General features: G+C 30.9%; 4 protein-coding genes across 4 annotated transcripts; all 4 read right to left on the bottom strand.

Moving 5' to 3' along the window:
* Positions 1 to 3031: 3031 nt before the first annotated feature.
* Positions 3032 to 3596, bottom strand: LOC101900684 (general odorant-binding protein 57c-like). The gene is made up of 2 exons (XM_005187123.4): positions 3467 to 3596; positions 3032 to 3407 (listed from the first exon to the last, which is right to left on the bottom strand). The coding sequence occupies exons 1-2, from the start codon at positions 3524 to 3526 to the stop codon at positions 3108 to 3110; spliced, it is 360 nt and encodes a 119-aa protein (XP_005187180.1). The 5' UTR covers positions 3527 to 3596; the 3' UTR covers positions 3032 to 3107.
* A 3054-nt stretch (positions 3597 to 6650) lies between these two features.
* LOC101900862 (general odorant-binding protein 57c-like) lies at positions 6651 to 7268 on the bottom strand. The gene is made up of 2 exons (XM_005187124.4): positions 7143 to 7268; positions 6651 to 7031 (listed from the first exon to the last, which is right to left on the bottom strand). The coding sequence occupies exons 1-2, from the start codon at positions 7200 to 7202 to the stop codon at positions 6678 to 6680; spliced, it is 414 nt and encodes a 137-aa protein (XP_005187181.1). The 5' UTR covers positions 7203 to 7268; the 3' UTR covers positions 6651 to 6677.
* Positions 7269 to 10918: 3650 nt separating this feature from the next.
* LOC101901035 (general odorant-binding protein 57c-like) lies at positions 10919 to 11393 on the bottom strand. The gene is made up of 2 exons (XM_005187125.3): positions 11315 to 11393; positions 10919 to 11256 (listed from the first exon to the last, which is right to left on the bottom strand). Exons 1-2 carry the CDS (start codon positions 11372 to 11374, stop codon positions 10924 to 10926), a joined length of 393 nt encoding a protein of 130 aa, XP_005187182.2. The 5' UTR covers positions 11375 to 11393; the 3' UTR covers positions 10919 to 10923.
* A 2166-nt stretch (positions 11394 to 13559) lies between these two features.
* On the bottom strand, positions 13560 to 14009 carry LOC131804000 (general odorant-binding protein 57c-like). Its single transcript, XM_059126111.1, has 2 exons — positions 13950 to 14009; positions 13560 to 13892 (listed from the first exon to the last, which is right to left on the bottom strand). The coding sequence occupies exons 1-2, from the start codon at positions 14007 to 14009 to the stop codon at positions 13560 to 13562; spliced, it is 393 nt and encodes a 130-aa protein (XP_058982094.1).
* Between the last annotated feature and the right edge of the window lie 718 nt (positions 14010 to 14727).

The raw sequence follows: 14727 nt of genomic DNA, 5'->3' as shown, positions 1-14727 counted from the left end.
TGAGTCCAGAAATATTCTGTTGCCCATTGTTATTCGCCACCGAAATGATTTTTAATTAAACTGCTATAATTTTTTGTTAGGGCCTTGAAAAAAAATATTTAAAAAAATCCATGTTTTGTTAGGGACTCGAAAAAAATATTTAAACAAATCGCGTTTGGTCATGGTCTTAAACAAATTATTTAAAAATCCATGTCTTGTTAGGGCCTTGAAAAAAATATGAAAAAAAACCCACGTTTTGTTAGGTCCATTAAAAAAAAATATTACTATAAAAATCACGTTTTGTTATTACGCTGAAAAAATTGGTTTTCAAAATCGTTTTGTTAGGACTTTGAAAAAAAATATTTTACAAAATTCATGTTTTCTTTGGACCCTGAAATTTTTTTTTTGTAAAATCTACGTTTTATTAGGGCCTTGAAAAAATATTTTAAAGAATCTACGTTTTTTCTCTCCTTGAATAAAAATTGGAAATATTTTTTTGAAAATCCACATTTGTTTAGGTCCATCAAAAAATAATTTTGCAAAACCGCATTCATTGAAAAAATTTTTTTAAACCACACTTGCTTAGGTCTTTTAAAAAATAATTTTTAAAAATCGGCATTCCTTGAAGAAATAATTTTATAAAAGAACCCACGTTTCTCTAGGTCATTCAAAAAATAATTTTTAAAAACTCGCATTTCGTGAAGAAATCAATTTATAGAAATCGAAGTTTATTTAGATTCTTAAAAATAATTTGAAATAATTCAAGTTTATAGGTCCTTAAAAACCACAAATAAAAATTCTAGGTGATTTTTTGTCCTTAAAAAAATATTATTATTTGTGTCCTTGAAAAAATAATTTAAAAAATCCACGTTTATTTAGGTCCTTTGAAAAATAATTTAAAAAACCCTTAAAAAATAAATAATAAAAACCTACATTTGTTTGTGTCCCTTAAAAAAATTAAAAATAAAAATTTTCCTTTTATTTGTGTCCTTAAAAAAATAATTTTGAAAATCAGCATTTATTTAGGTCCTTATAAAAATAATTTAAAAACTCTAAGTTTATAGGACTTTGAAAAATAAATATTAAACAATGTACTATTATTTTTATCCTTGAATAAAAAAATTATAAAAACTCCAATTTTTTTTGTGTTCTTAGAAAAAATAATTTTAAAAATTCACTCATATTTAGGTACTTGGAAAAATAAGTTTAAAAAATCCAGGTTTATAGGTCCTTGAAAAATAAATAATAAAAAATCTAAATTTATTTTTATCCTTGAATAAAAAAATAATAAAAAAAAATAAAAATCCACGTTTATTTAGGTACTTGGAAAAATAATTTAATAAAATCCACGCTTAAAGGTCCCTAGGAAAAATTCTATGTTTATTTTTTATCCTAAAAAAAAAATTACGAAAATTCCAATTTTTTTGTGCACTAAAAATAAATTTAAAAATCCACGTTTATGCATGTCCTTGGAAAAATAATTTAATAAAACCCACCCTTAAAAGTCCTTAAAAAATAAATAATACCCAATCTTGAATTATTCTTGAATAAAAAACAAGTAAAAAAACATTAAGTTCGGCCGGGCCAAACTTTTAATACCCTCCACCCTAGGGAAAAAGAACATTAGAAAAAATGTGGCAAAAAACATTAAAATGCCGAATATCGGGAGGTACCGTTATATAGGGGCTACACCAACACGTGCACCTATAATTACAATGTTTCGCCACACGAACTAGGACCCATTATGACCCACAAATACCAACTTTTACACAAATCAGTGCAAAAATGTGGCATAAATCATCAAAATACCGAATATCGGGAGGTACCGTTATATGGGGACTATACCAGAACGTGGACCTATACATGCAATGTTTTGCCACACGCTCAGGGACCCGTTGTGACCTACAAATACCAATTTTCAGACAAATCCGTGAAAAAATGTGGCATAAATCATCAAAATACCGAATATCGGTAGGTACCGTTATATGGGGGCTATACCAAAACGTGGACCTATACATGCAATGTTTTGGCACACGCTCAGAGACCCGTCATGACCTACAAATACCAATTTTCAGATAAATCCGTGAAAAAATGTGGCATAAATCATCAAAATACCGAATATCGGGAGGTACCGTTATATGGGGACTATACCAGAACGTGGACCGATATATCTCATTTTCAATACCAACCATCCTAGGGACAATACACACACTTGTGCCAAATTTCAAAGGTCTACGTCAAATAAAGTGGGCTCTATCGTGATTTCAACAGACAGACAGACAGACAGACAGACAGACGGACAGACAGACAGACGGACATCGCTAAATCGTCTTAGAATTTTATGCTGATTATGAATATATATACTTTATAGGGTCTACGACGAATATTTAGAGGTGTTACAAACGGAATGACAAAGTTAATATACCCTCCTACCCATGGTGGAGGGTATAAAAATAATAAAAGCTTCAACTTTTATTTGTGTCCTTAGAAAAAATAATTTTAAAATTCCACGCTTACTTAGGTCCTTGGAAAAATAATTTTAAAAATCCACGCTTTGTGCACTAAAAAATAAATTTAAAAACAAATTTTATTTGTGTCCTTAAAAAAAATAAATAATAAATAATAAAAAAATAAATAATAAATAATCTACGTTTATATTTGCCCTTCAATAAATTAATAATAAAAACTCCAATTTTATTTGTGTCCTTAAAAAATAATTTTGAAATCAACGTTTATTTATGTCCTTGGAAAAATAATTTTAAAAATCCACGTTTTATTGGATCCATGGAAATTTAATTTCATTAATTTCGTTCGGATTGGTCCTTGAAAAAATAGTTTATAAAATATCCTGGTTAATACAGGCCTTAAAAAATATATATCAAAAAATCCAAACTTTGGAAAAAAAATTTTTTGAGGACTAATACTTATATAGAGCTTTTGGAAAAAAAATTATAAAAATGCTCAATTTTTATGATCTCCAAAAATTAATTTTTCCAAAAGTCCAATTTTATTTCGGTCCTTTTTTTTCGTTAAATCTAACAATGTATAAGATTGAATATTTTTATAGTTTTTTATATATTTTTATTGCTCTTTATGTAAATTAGCTTTTTTTTGTATTTAAATTTCTCTCATTCATGTTTGAAATAACAATTCGACAATTTAAAGGCATATTCACACTTATCACTCACACCATCATACTCCTTTTTGCATTTCTCTGCCTCATCCTTGTCCTCTCCATCATCCAGAGAGGAAACATCAAATTTACCACTTCCATCAATTAAACCATCACTCTCCATCATGCAATGGGTATAGCATTTAAATTTGGTATCAGCATCCTCGGCTCCGTCTTCCAACTTCTTGACGATCGAATCGAATTCATCTTGCGAGAGGCCATTTTTGTCCAGGCAGGCCGCATGGTCAGCAGAGGTCTTGAAAAAATTGTAATTTACTATTTTTTTATATTTTTTTGCAAATATTTTCCGCTTACCTTTCCGACAACGAATACAACTGCTAGGGCCACACACAAGGCAATGTTGAAAAAATTCATGACGAAAAGGATTTACACTAAGCTGCTTTGGTGGTGAAACTTGCTTTTAAGGTCACTTGATTGTTATTTTTATATGCCATGTCGGGTCTTGCGATCTGCTTGTAATTATTACCTATTGGTTCTATTGTTTGTGGCGGAATGAATAAAAATTCAATAGAACTGAAAATTTGCTGGTGTTAATTAAATAAATTATTATTATTATTAATTTAAAAAAAAGAAACATTTTACGTAATAAAAAGAAAATTTACGTAATAAAATACAGGCGAAAAGAGAGCGTAATGGTTATTAATTTATAATGAGAGAGTATATATCAATTTGATAAAGCCAAGATGTGTCTCATCGAAATAACGGTTTTAGACTTTTGGCCTCTTTGGACCAAATCGCTTTTAGAATATTTGGAGTCGATGTAGGAGTGCCCAGCCGTCTCTCTCTCTCTCTGTCTGGCCAGTGCACACTCGAAGGGATGATCTGGTATCGTCCAAACTTAATACATCGTAAAGTTACACTGTGCAACACAAAGAATAATTACGGGAAAAAATCAGCAGACTATGGAAAAGATTTTACATCGCAAAGTAACCAAAATAGACCCCTCTTTTTCTACACTTTTGGACATTGTCGGCTAAAAATGCTTCGGAATCCGTGCAATTTAGAAATATATTGTCCTCGGCAATATTGCAGATAAAAACACGAGGATATAATAATTTTAAGATTCAAGCGAATCAACAAAGGTGTCTTTTTGGACATTTTTTTGAAAGTGGTTAAAAATCCACTTTCTACGGAATTGTAGCAAGTTCAAATATTCTACAAAGTTATCTGTCATATAATTCTGCTATAGGTCCTAGAAGACGTCAAGGTTCTAATTCTTACCCAAACCCCAGAAATTCATCGACTCCAGTTCTCAACTCTGATTCCCATTCCAAATCTCAAGTTTTTTGCTCTAACCGCTCATACGACAAGAAATGGTACCAAATGTAGTAGGTTTTAGTACTTTTAGTGCGAATTTCCAAAAAAACCTACATTTACAGGCACTCCATCAGTTACCCTCATTTCAAATTTAAGAGCTCTAGATCTACTGCTTCCTCAGATACCAAGGGTACCATACAGGGTGAGATGACAGAACTGCAGCCAAATTCAGACTGCTGTTATTTCTAAGCCAAACGTCCGACGTCTGTTAAAATTATTCCAGTGACAGCTCATTACATTGTTTACAAGCGTACAAAAGCATTTTGTTGAGAATTTTCCAGAAAAAAAGTTATTCGTGATGGAATTCAAGCGGGATAATGTGATTTCTTTATATTTGGCTGGAAAACCGCAAGTTGCTATCGTTAGAGCACTCCATCATTTAAATGTTAATAATTCTTTTGAGTTTCGTAAAAAAGAAAACAGCAACATCAGCAGAAATGGTTCGAAAAGTAAAGAAGCGACTTGATCGAAACCCGCGTCGCAGTGGCCGAAAAATGGCTCGAAAGCTGAACATATCGCAATATTATTCGGCAAATATTGAAAAGCCAGCTCGGGGTAAAGCCATTGAAATTCCAAAAGAAAGAAAATAGACTCAAAAGAGCTAAAGAGTTGCTTCGCTTGGCCGACTGTGGTGAAATGCCGAATTTGGTTTTCTCCGATGAGAAAACATTCGTTGTCGTATTTGCTTGCCAAACAGGTCAGCTGAAAATGTGCACCTTCGGTTGGGTGATGGTGTGGGCCGCTATAAGAGCCGTTGGTCGCTCTCCGCTCGTAGTAATCGACCGTGGCATCAGAATAAATGCCGAATATTATCGCAAAAATATTCTGCAGAATGTATTAAGGCCTTGGGCACGCAAACATTTTGGTCGCAGACCTTGGACATTCCAACAGGACTCAGCATCATCGCACTCAATAGACGCCTACCCAAAAATGGTTACAAAATTAGATTCCTCGCTTCATTTCTTGCACACAATGACCACCAAAATCTCCGGATACCAATGCGTTGGACTATTGTGTCTGGAGTATTTTGGCAAGCAAGGTTGGCACTAAAAAATACCAAAGTGTCGATCACTTCAAGCAAGCGCTTCACCGGGAATGGGCCAAGAAACCGCAGAACAACATTCAGGCAGCGTGTGACGGTTTCATTGGCCTTTTGAAGGCCATAATTCGTGCCAAAGGTGACTAATTCGAACAAATCTAAACTTATTCTAAAATTTGATGGTATTTCCGACATTTGTTGCTTTCATTCAAATAAAATTTAAAATTATGGTGTTTGATTTTGTTGCAGTTTTTTTTTATCTCATCTTTATATGTAGGAGCTATATCCTAATCTGAACCGATCTGGGTAAAATTTGACAGAGGTATTTTCAAGCTGTATCTGATGTGCGGTACCAAATATCTTTCTTGTGGAGTGCATATTACGCATTTGAGGGACATAAAACCCCAAATCGGATGACACATATATATGGGAGCTATAGCTATACCTGATGCGATTTTCACCAAATTTGATGTACTTGCTTCCTGATGGGAACACCAGGATGCACCAAAATTCAGGACCTTTGGACTTATATTGGCCATTTGGTGCACAATTAACCTGAAATCGGTTGAAGATATATGAGAGCTAAAACTGAATCTGATCCGGTTATCACTAATTTCAATAGGGTTCGTCCTTGGGCCAAACAAATGTTGTTTGGAAAATTTCATCTCTATTGGACAATAAATGCGACCTGCATTTTTTCACAAGAATACATGGACGGACGGACAGACGGATTGACATGCATAAATCGATTCAGAAAGTGATTCTATGAAAATCCTCAAAAGTAACTATGGGTCTATCTCGCTTCCTTCACCATGTTACAAAAACAAATTCACAGAGACATTACAACCTTACCACTAGGTGGTGTAGGGTATAAAAACCATACTAACAGTAACATTTTTGCAGGACTGTGTGATATAATTTCAAAATCAAAATCGACAAAATAGATTTGGATGTAACGGAGCTTACCAATATCTTAAAATGTTGTTGGGTATCATATGGACGGCCCCGTATGACTACAGCATTTCATAACCAGATTTCAAATATATTTTATTATGACTAGGAGATTTTTTTAAATAAAAATATAAAATATTTAGTAAATATTATTTTTTAATGTATATTTTTTCCAAATTCCTCCCACAATTTTTTTATTCACTCATCTTCAACCAAACTACTTGTAAACGCCTCCATAAAACAGGCAGTCACTTCGAAGGCATATTCACATTTATCCTCAATATTATCCTTTTCCGATTTACATTTTTCCACTGCTGCCATATCTTGATCGGTCATATTTTGATCATTGAAAGTCTCCACATCCAATTTACCATCCTCACCGAAATGACCCCAACGCTCCAGCATACAATGGGCATAGCATTTGAAGCGCTCATCCACAGCAGTTGCATCATCGTACAGCGAGTCCATTAGGTCATCGATTTCATCCTCACCTATCTCGGATTCTTTTAGGCAGATGGCGTGGCGCAAGTCGTCCGCATCGTCGGCCGAGATCTGAAAAAAAAAAAAATTATAAAAATGTAATGAAATTTTCAAAATTGCCTTTAATTGTCACTTTGCAATCAGCGATTTCAATCAAGGTTTACACAATAATTTCCTACCTACCTTTTCCACAACAGAAACGATAATAAATGCAATGCCCAACACAATTTGCGGAAAATTCATAATTATAGGTTTGAGCTCTGGTGGTGTTCTAAAATTGAAGTTCTATTGAAGAGAGCTCTTTGTTTTTATATGTGACAGGCGAGAAAAGCTTTCAATTTTCGCAATTGGTGTGCAGCTTTCATTTATTTCTATACGAGTGGAGAGATTTTGATAATATCGCTAGGGAGACAATAACAAATCGAATAAAATTATATAACAATAATTAAAAAAAAACTCGAAGAAAAATAAAATGCAAATTTACACACGGCAACAAAATTCCAAATATCCACATCGGCGGATAAAATTAAATTATCCTCGCTGATGAATAAAATTATCCTCGTTGAAGGATAAAATTATCCACAGTGGTGGATGAAGTTATCAACATTTGTCTTTAAAATTATCCAGGTTGGTGGATATGGTTATCCTCTTTTGTGGATAAAATTATCCTGGTTGGTAGTTAAAATTTTCCACATTGGTGGAATAAATTATCCACATCGGTGTACAAAATTACCCACATCGGTGGATAAAATTACCCACATCGTTGGATGAAATTACCCACATCAGTGGATAAAATTATCGATGTTGGTGAATATGATCCTCTTTCATCTCTTCTATGAGAAGACCTCTAGCTGTTCTATGAGAAGAATTTCTAAGAATAAACCCTTTGGGATTATACCCTCTGCTCTTCTCTGGAAAGAGACCTTCTGCTCTTCAAAATATTTTTTCAAGGATCAAGACAATCGTGGATTTTTTAAAAAAAATTTTTAAAGGATCAAGACAAACGTGGATTTTTTAAAAATATTTTTTCAAAGATCAAGACAAACGTGGATTTTTTAAAAATATTTTTTTGAAGATCAAGACAATTGTGGATTTTTTAAAAATATTTTTTTGAGGATCTGCATAACGTGAATTTGTAAAAAAAATTAAAACGATCATGATAAACGTGGATTTTTTAAAAATATTTTTTTGAGGATTTGCATAACGTGGATTTTTTAAAAATATTTTTTTGAGGATTTGCATAACGTGGATTTTTTAAAAATATTTTTTGAGGAAAAAACTTCCATAGGTCAACGTGGATTTTTTAAAAAAAATATTTTTTTGAGGATTTGCATAACGTGGATTTTTCAAAAATATTTTCTCAAACATCCATAGGTCAACTTGGATTTTTTAAAAATATTTTTTTAAACATCCATAGGTCAACGTGGATTTTTTAAAAACATTTTTTTCAAACATCCATAAGTCAAAGTGGATTTTTTAAAAATATTTTTTCAAACATCCATAGGTCAACGTGGATTTTTTAAAAATATTTTTTCAAACATCCATAGGTCAACGTGGATTTTTTAAAAATATTTTTTCAAACATCCATAGGTCAACGTGGATTTTTTAAAAATATTTTTTCAAACATCCATAGGTCAACGTGGATTTTTTAAAAATATTTTTTCAAACATCCGTAGGTCAACATCCATAGGTAAACGTGGATTTTTTAAAAATATTTTTTCAAACATCCATAGGTCAACGTGGATTTTTTAAAAATATTTTTTCAAACATCCGTAGGTCAACATCCATAGGTAAACGTGGATTTTTTAAAAATATTTTTTCAAACATCCATAGGTCAACGTGGATTTTTTAAAAATATTTTTTCAAACATCCATAGGTCAACGTGGATTTTTTAAAAATATTTTTTCAAACATCCATAGGTCAACGTGGATTTTTTAAAAATATTTTTTCAAACATCCATAGGTCAACGTGGATTTTTTAAAAATATTTTTTCAAACATCCGTAGGTCAACATCCATAGGTAAACGTGGATTTTTTAAAAATATTTTTTCAAACATCCATAGGTCAACGTGGATTTTTTAAAAATATTTTTTCAAACATCCATAGGTCAACGTGGATTTTTTAAAAATATTTTTTCAAACATCCGTAGGTCAACATCCATAGGTAAACGTGGATTTTTTAAAAATATTTTTTCAAACATCCATAGGTCAACGTGGATTTTTTAAAAATATTTTTTCAAACATCCGTAGGTCAACATCCATAGGTAAACGTGGATTTTTTAAAAATATTTTTTCAAACATCCATAGGTCAACGTGGATTTTTTAAAAATATTTTTTCAAACATCCGTAGGTCAACATCCATAGGTAAACGTGGATTTTTTAAAAATATTTTTTCAAACATCCATAGGTCAACGTGGATTTTTTAAAAATATTTTTTCAAACATCCATAGGTCAACGTGGATTTTTTAAAAATATTTTTTCAAACATCCATAGGTCAACGTGGATTTTTTAAAAATATTTTTTCAAACATCCATAGGTCAACGTGGATTTTTTAAAAATATTTTTTCAAACATCCATAGGTCAACGTGGATTTTTTAAAAATATTTTTTCAAACATCCATAGGTCAACGTGGATTTTTTAAAAATATTTTTCAAACATCCATAGGTCAACGTGGATTTTTTAAAAATATTTTTTCAAACATCCATAGGTCAACGTGGATTTTTTAAAAATATTTTTTCAAACATCCATAGGTCAACGTGGATTTTTTAAAAATATTTTTTCAAACATCCATAGGTCAACGTGGATTTTTTAAAAATATTTTTTCAAACATCCGTAGTTCAACATCCATAGGTCAACGTGGATTTTTTAAAAATATTTTTTCAAACATCCATAGGTCAACGTGGATTTTTTAAAAATATTTTTTCAAACATCCGTAGGTCAACATCCATAGGTAAACGTGGATTTTTTAAAAATATTTTTTCAAACATCCATAGGTCAACGTGGATTTTTTAAAAATATTTTTTCAAACATCCATAGGTCAACGTGGATTTTTTAAAAATATTTTTTCAAACATCCATAGGTCAACGTGGATTTTTTAAAAATATTTTTTCAAACATCCATAGGTCAACGTGGATTTTTTAAAAAAAATTCAAACATCCATAGGTCAACGTGGATTTTTTAAAAATATTTTTTCAAACATCCATAGGTCAACGTGGATTTTTTAAAAATATTTTTTCAAACATCCATAGGTCAACGTGGATTTTTTAAAAATATTTTTTCAAACATCCGTAGGTCAACATCCATAGGTCAACGTGGATTTTTTAAAAATATTTTTTCAAACATCCATAGGTCAACGTGGATTTTTTAAAAATATTTTTTCAAACATCCGTAGGTCAACATCCATAGGTAAACGTGGATTTTTTAAAAATATTTTTTCAAACATCCATAGGTCAACGTGGATTTTTTAAAAATATTTTTTCAAACATCCATAGGTCAACGTGGATTTTTTAAAAATATTTTTTCAAACATCCATAGGTCAACGTGGATTTTTTAAAAATATTTTTTCAAACATCCGTAGGTCAACATCCATAGGTAAACGTGGATTTTTTAAAAAAAATTCAAACATCCATAGGTCAACGTGGATTTTTTAAAAAAAAATTCAAACATCCATAGTTCAACATGGATTTAGAAAAAATATGTCAAACATCCATAGGTCAACGTGGATTTTTTAAAAATATTTATCCTCTGCTCTTCTCTGAGAAGAGACCTTCTGCCCTTCTCTGAGAAGAGACCTTCTTCTCTTCTCTGAGAAGTGGCATCTTTTGCTCTTCTTTGAGAAGAGAATTTAAATTTTCTCTGTGAAGAGTCCTTTTGCTCTTCTCTAATAAAATTCCACCCTCTCTCTTTTAGAAATTATATTTTCAATTAAGTTTTAATTTTCAACATTTATTTTCCCCAATTTTTTGTTTATTCTAAATCCTTGTATCCCTCCATTGCACAAATTGTTACCGTAAAAACATATTCACACTGATCATCGATGTCGTTATGTCGCTCAATGCAGTTTCCCAATACTTTTAAATGATCTTCGGAAAGATGTTGATCCTCCTTTATCCACTCGATTCGAAAACGTCCATCCTCATCCAAATGACCCCAGCCGATCATGATACAGTGCATATAGCATTTATATCTCACATCAATGTCGTTTGGAATCGTGGCCAACAAATTGGTCATGGTCGTGGTCTCATTATCACTTAAGCCATACATTCGACGGCATTTGTTGTGAGTGACTTCGGCAAAGGTCTGAAATTAGGTTAGATTTTTAAAATATCGATTTCGGGAAAAAATATATATAAAATACCTTCGCCTTTGTCAGGGCCGCCGCTGTGACAACAATAAATAGGATTTTCAGTACATGCATGCTGGGAATTTGAACTGTGTGTTTCCAAGGTATGTGGTTGGTAAATTGAAAAATTATGGTATGCGGGCAATGGTTTTATACAGTTTGGAAATTATTTTTAATTATATGTCCGGGTGAATATGTATTGAAATCAAGTTCACATTTTTCAATTCTTTAGAAATAAGAAATGGCTAGTAAATGAAAATGGAAATTAGTTTAAGTTGGGTCGACACATGTGAACACCAAACATGAATTTTTAAATATTTTTTTAAAAATTTTAATAATCATGGTTTTCTAAAAATATTTTTTCAAATACTTGCAAAAACGTGGGTTTTTTTAAATGTTTTTTTCACGCGGATTTTTTAAAAATATTTTTTCAAGAATCAAGACAAACTTGTATTTTTTTAAAAATATTTTTTCAAGGATTAAGACAACCGTGGATTTTTAAAAATATTTTTTTCAAGGATCTAGACAAACGTGGATTTTTTAAAATTTTTTTTTCAAGCATCCACAGGTCAACGTGGATTTTTTATAAATATTTTTTGAAGCATCCACAGGTCAACGTGGATTTTTTATAAATATTTTTTCAAAGATCCATAGATCAACGTGGATTTTTTAAAAATATTTTTTCAAATATCAGTAGGTCAACGTGGATTTTTTTAAAATATTTTTTCAAACATCCATAGGTCAACGTGGATTTTTTAAAAATATTTTTCAAAGATCCATAGATCAACGTAGATTTTTTAAAAATATTTTTTCAAACATCCATAGGTCAACGTGGATTTTTTAAAAATATTTTTTCAAAGATCCATAGGTCAACGTGGATTTTTTAAAAATATTTTTTCAAACATCCATAGGTCAACGTGGATTTTTTAAAAATATTTTTTCAAACATCCATAGGTCAACGTGGATTTTTTAAAAATATTTTTTCAAACATCCATAGGTCAACGTGGATTTTTTAAAAATATTTTTTCAAAGATCCATAGATCAACGTGAATTTTTTAAAAATATTTTTTCAAGCATCCATAGGTCAACGTGGATTTTTTAAAAATATTTTTTCAAGCATCTATAGGTCAACGTAGATTTTTTAAAAATATTTTTTCAAGCATCCATAGGTCAACGTGGATTTTTTAAAAATATTTTTTCAAACATCCATAGGTCAACGTGGATTTTTTAAAAATATTTTTTCAAACATCCATAGGTCAACGTGGATTTTTTAAAAATATTTTTTCAAAGATCCATCGATCAACGTCGATGTTTTAAAACTATTTTTTAAAGATCCATAGATCAACGTGGATTTTTTTAAAATATTTTTTCAAAGATCCATAGATCAACGTAGATTTTTTTAAAATATTTTTTCAAAGATCCATAGATCAACGTGGATTTTTTTAAAATATTTTTTCAAAGATCCATAGATCAACGTGGATTTTTTAAAAATATTTTTTCAAACATCCATAGGTCAACGTGGATTTTTTAAAAATATTTTTTCAAACATCCATAGGTCAACGTGGATTTTTTAAAAATATTTTTTCAAACATCCATAGGTCAACGTGGATTTTTTAAAAATATTTTTTCAAACATCCATAGGTCAACGTGGATTTTTTAAAAATATTTTTTCAAACATCCATAGGTCAACGTGGATTTTTTAAAAATATTTTTTCAAACATCCATAGGTCAACGTGGATTTTTTAAAAATATTTTTTCAAACATCCATAGGTCAACGTGGATTTTTTAAAAATATTTTTTCAAACATCCATAGGTCAACGTGGATTTTTTAAAAATATTTTTTCAAACATCCATAGGTCAACGTGGATTTTTTAAAAATATTTTTTCAAACATCCATAGGTCAACGTGGATTTTTTAAAAGAAATTTTTCAAGAGATCTTCTGCTCTTCTGTGAGAAGAGACCTTCTTCACTTTTCTGAGAGGAAACCTTCTACTCTTCTTTGAGAAGAGACGGTTTGCTCTTCTGCGAGAAAGGATCTTCTGCTCTTCTGTGAGAAGAGACCTTCTTCTCTTTTCTGAGAAGAAACCTTCTGCTATTTAATGAGGAGACATCTCCTGCTCTTCTTTGAGAAGAGAATTTCAATCTTCTCGATGAAGAGTCCTTTTGCTCTTCTCTAATTATACTCCACCCTCTCTCTTTAGGAAGTTATATTTTCAATTAAGTTTTAATTTTCAACATTTATTTTCCCCAATTTTTTGTTTATTCTAAATCCTTATATCCCTTCATTGCACAAATTGTTATCGTAAAAACATATTCACACTGATCATCGATGTCATTATGTAGCTCAAGGCAGTTTTCCAATACTTTCACATGATCTTCGGAAAGATGTTGATCCTCCTTTATCCACTCGATTCGAAAACGTCCATCCCCATTCAGATGACCCCAGCCGATCATGATACAGTGCATATAGCATTTATATCTCACATCAATGTCGCTTGGAATCGTGGCCAATAAATTGGTCATGGTCGTGGTCTCATCATCACTTAGGCCATACATTCGACGGCATTCGTTGTGAGTGACTTCGGCAAAGGTCTTGAATAAGGTTAGATTTTTAAAATATCTATTTCCGGGAAAAAATTTACAATTTACCTTCGCCTTTGTCAGGGCCGCCGCTGTGACAATAATAAATACGATTTTCAGAAAATGCATGATGGGAATTTAAACTGTGTGTTTCCAAGGTATATGGCTGGTTGAGTGAAAAATTATGGTGTGCGGTCAATGGTTTTATACAGTTTGGAAATTATTTTTAATTATATGTCTGGGTAAATATGTTTTATAATCAAGTTGTTATTTTTAAATTCTTTAGAAATAAGAAATGTCTGGGATATGAAAATGGAAATTAGTTTAAGTTGGGTCAACACTAGGAACACCAAACATGATTTTTTAAAAATTATAAAATATTTCTTTAAAGACTTTAATAATCATGGATTTTTAAAAATCCAAGCATCCATAGGTCAACGTGGATTTTTTAAAAATATTTTTTCAAGCATCCATAGGTCAACGTGGATTTTTTAAAAATATTTTTTCAAGCATCCATAGATCAACGTGGATTTTTTTAAAATAATTATTCAAAGATCCATAGATCAACGTGGATTTTTTAAAAATATTTTTTCAAGTAACTCTAAAAACCTGGATTTTTTAAACATATTTCTTCAAGTAACTCTAAAAACCTGGATTTTTAAAAATATTTTTTTCGAGTAACTCTAAAAAACCTGGATTTTTTAAAAATATTTATTAAAGCATCCATTGGTCAACGTAGATTTTTTTAAAAATATTTTTTCAAGCATCCATAGGGCAACGTGCATTTTTTAGAAATACTTTTTAAAGTATCCCAAGGTGAACGTGTTTTTTTTAAATATTTTTTCAA

This window comes from Musca domestica, unplaced genomic scaffold, assembly GCF_030504385.1.
Source record: "Musca domestica strain aabys unplaced genomic scaffold, Musca_domestica.polishedcontigs.V.1.1 37, whole genome shotgun sequence".
NCBI lineage: Eukaryota > Metazoa > Arthropoda > Insecta > Diptera > Muscidae > Musca > Musca domestica.
This window is presented reverse-complemented; position numbering and strand designations above follow the sequence as displayed.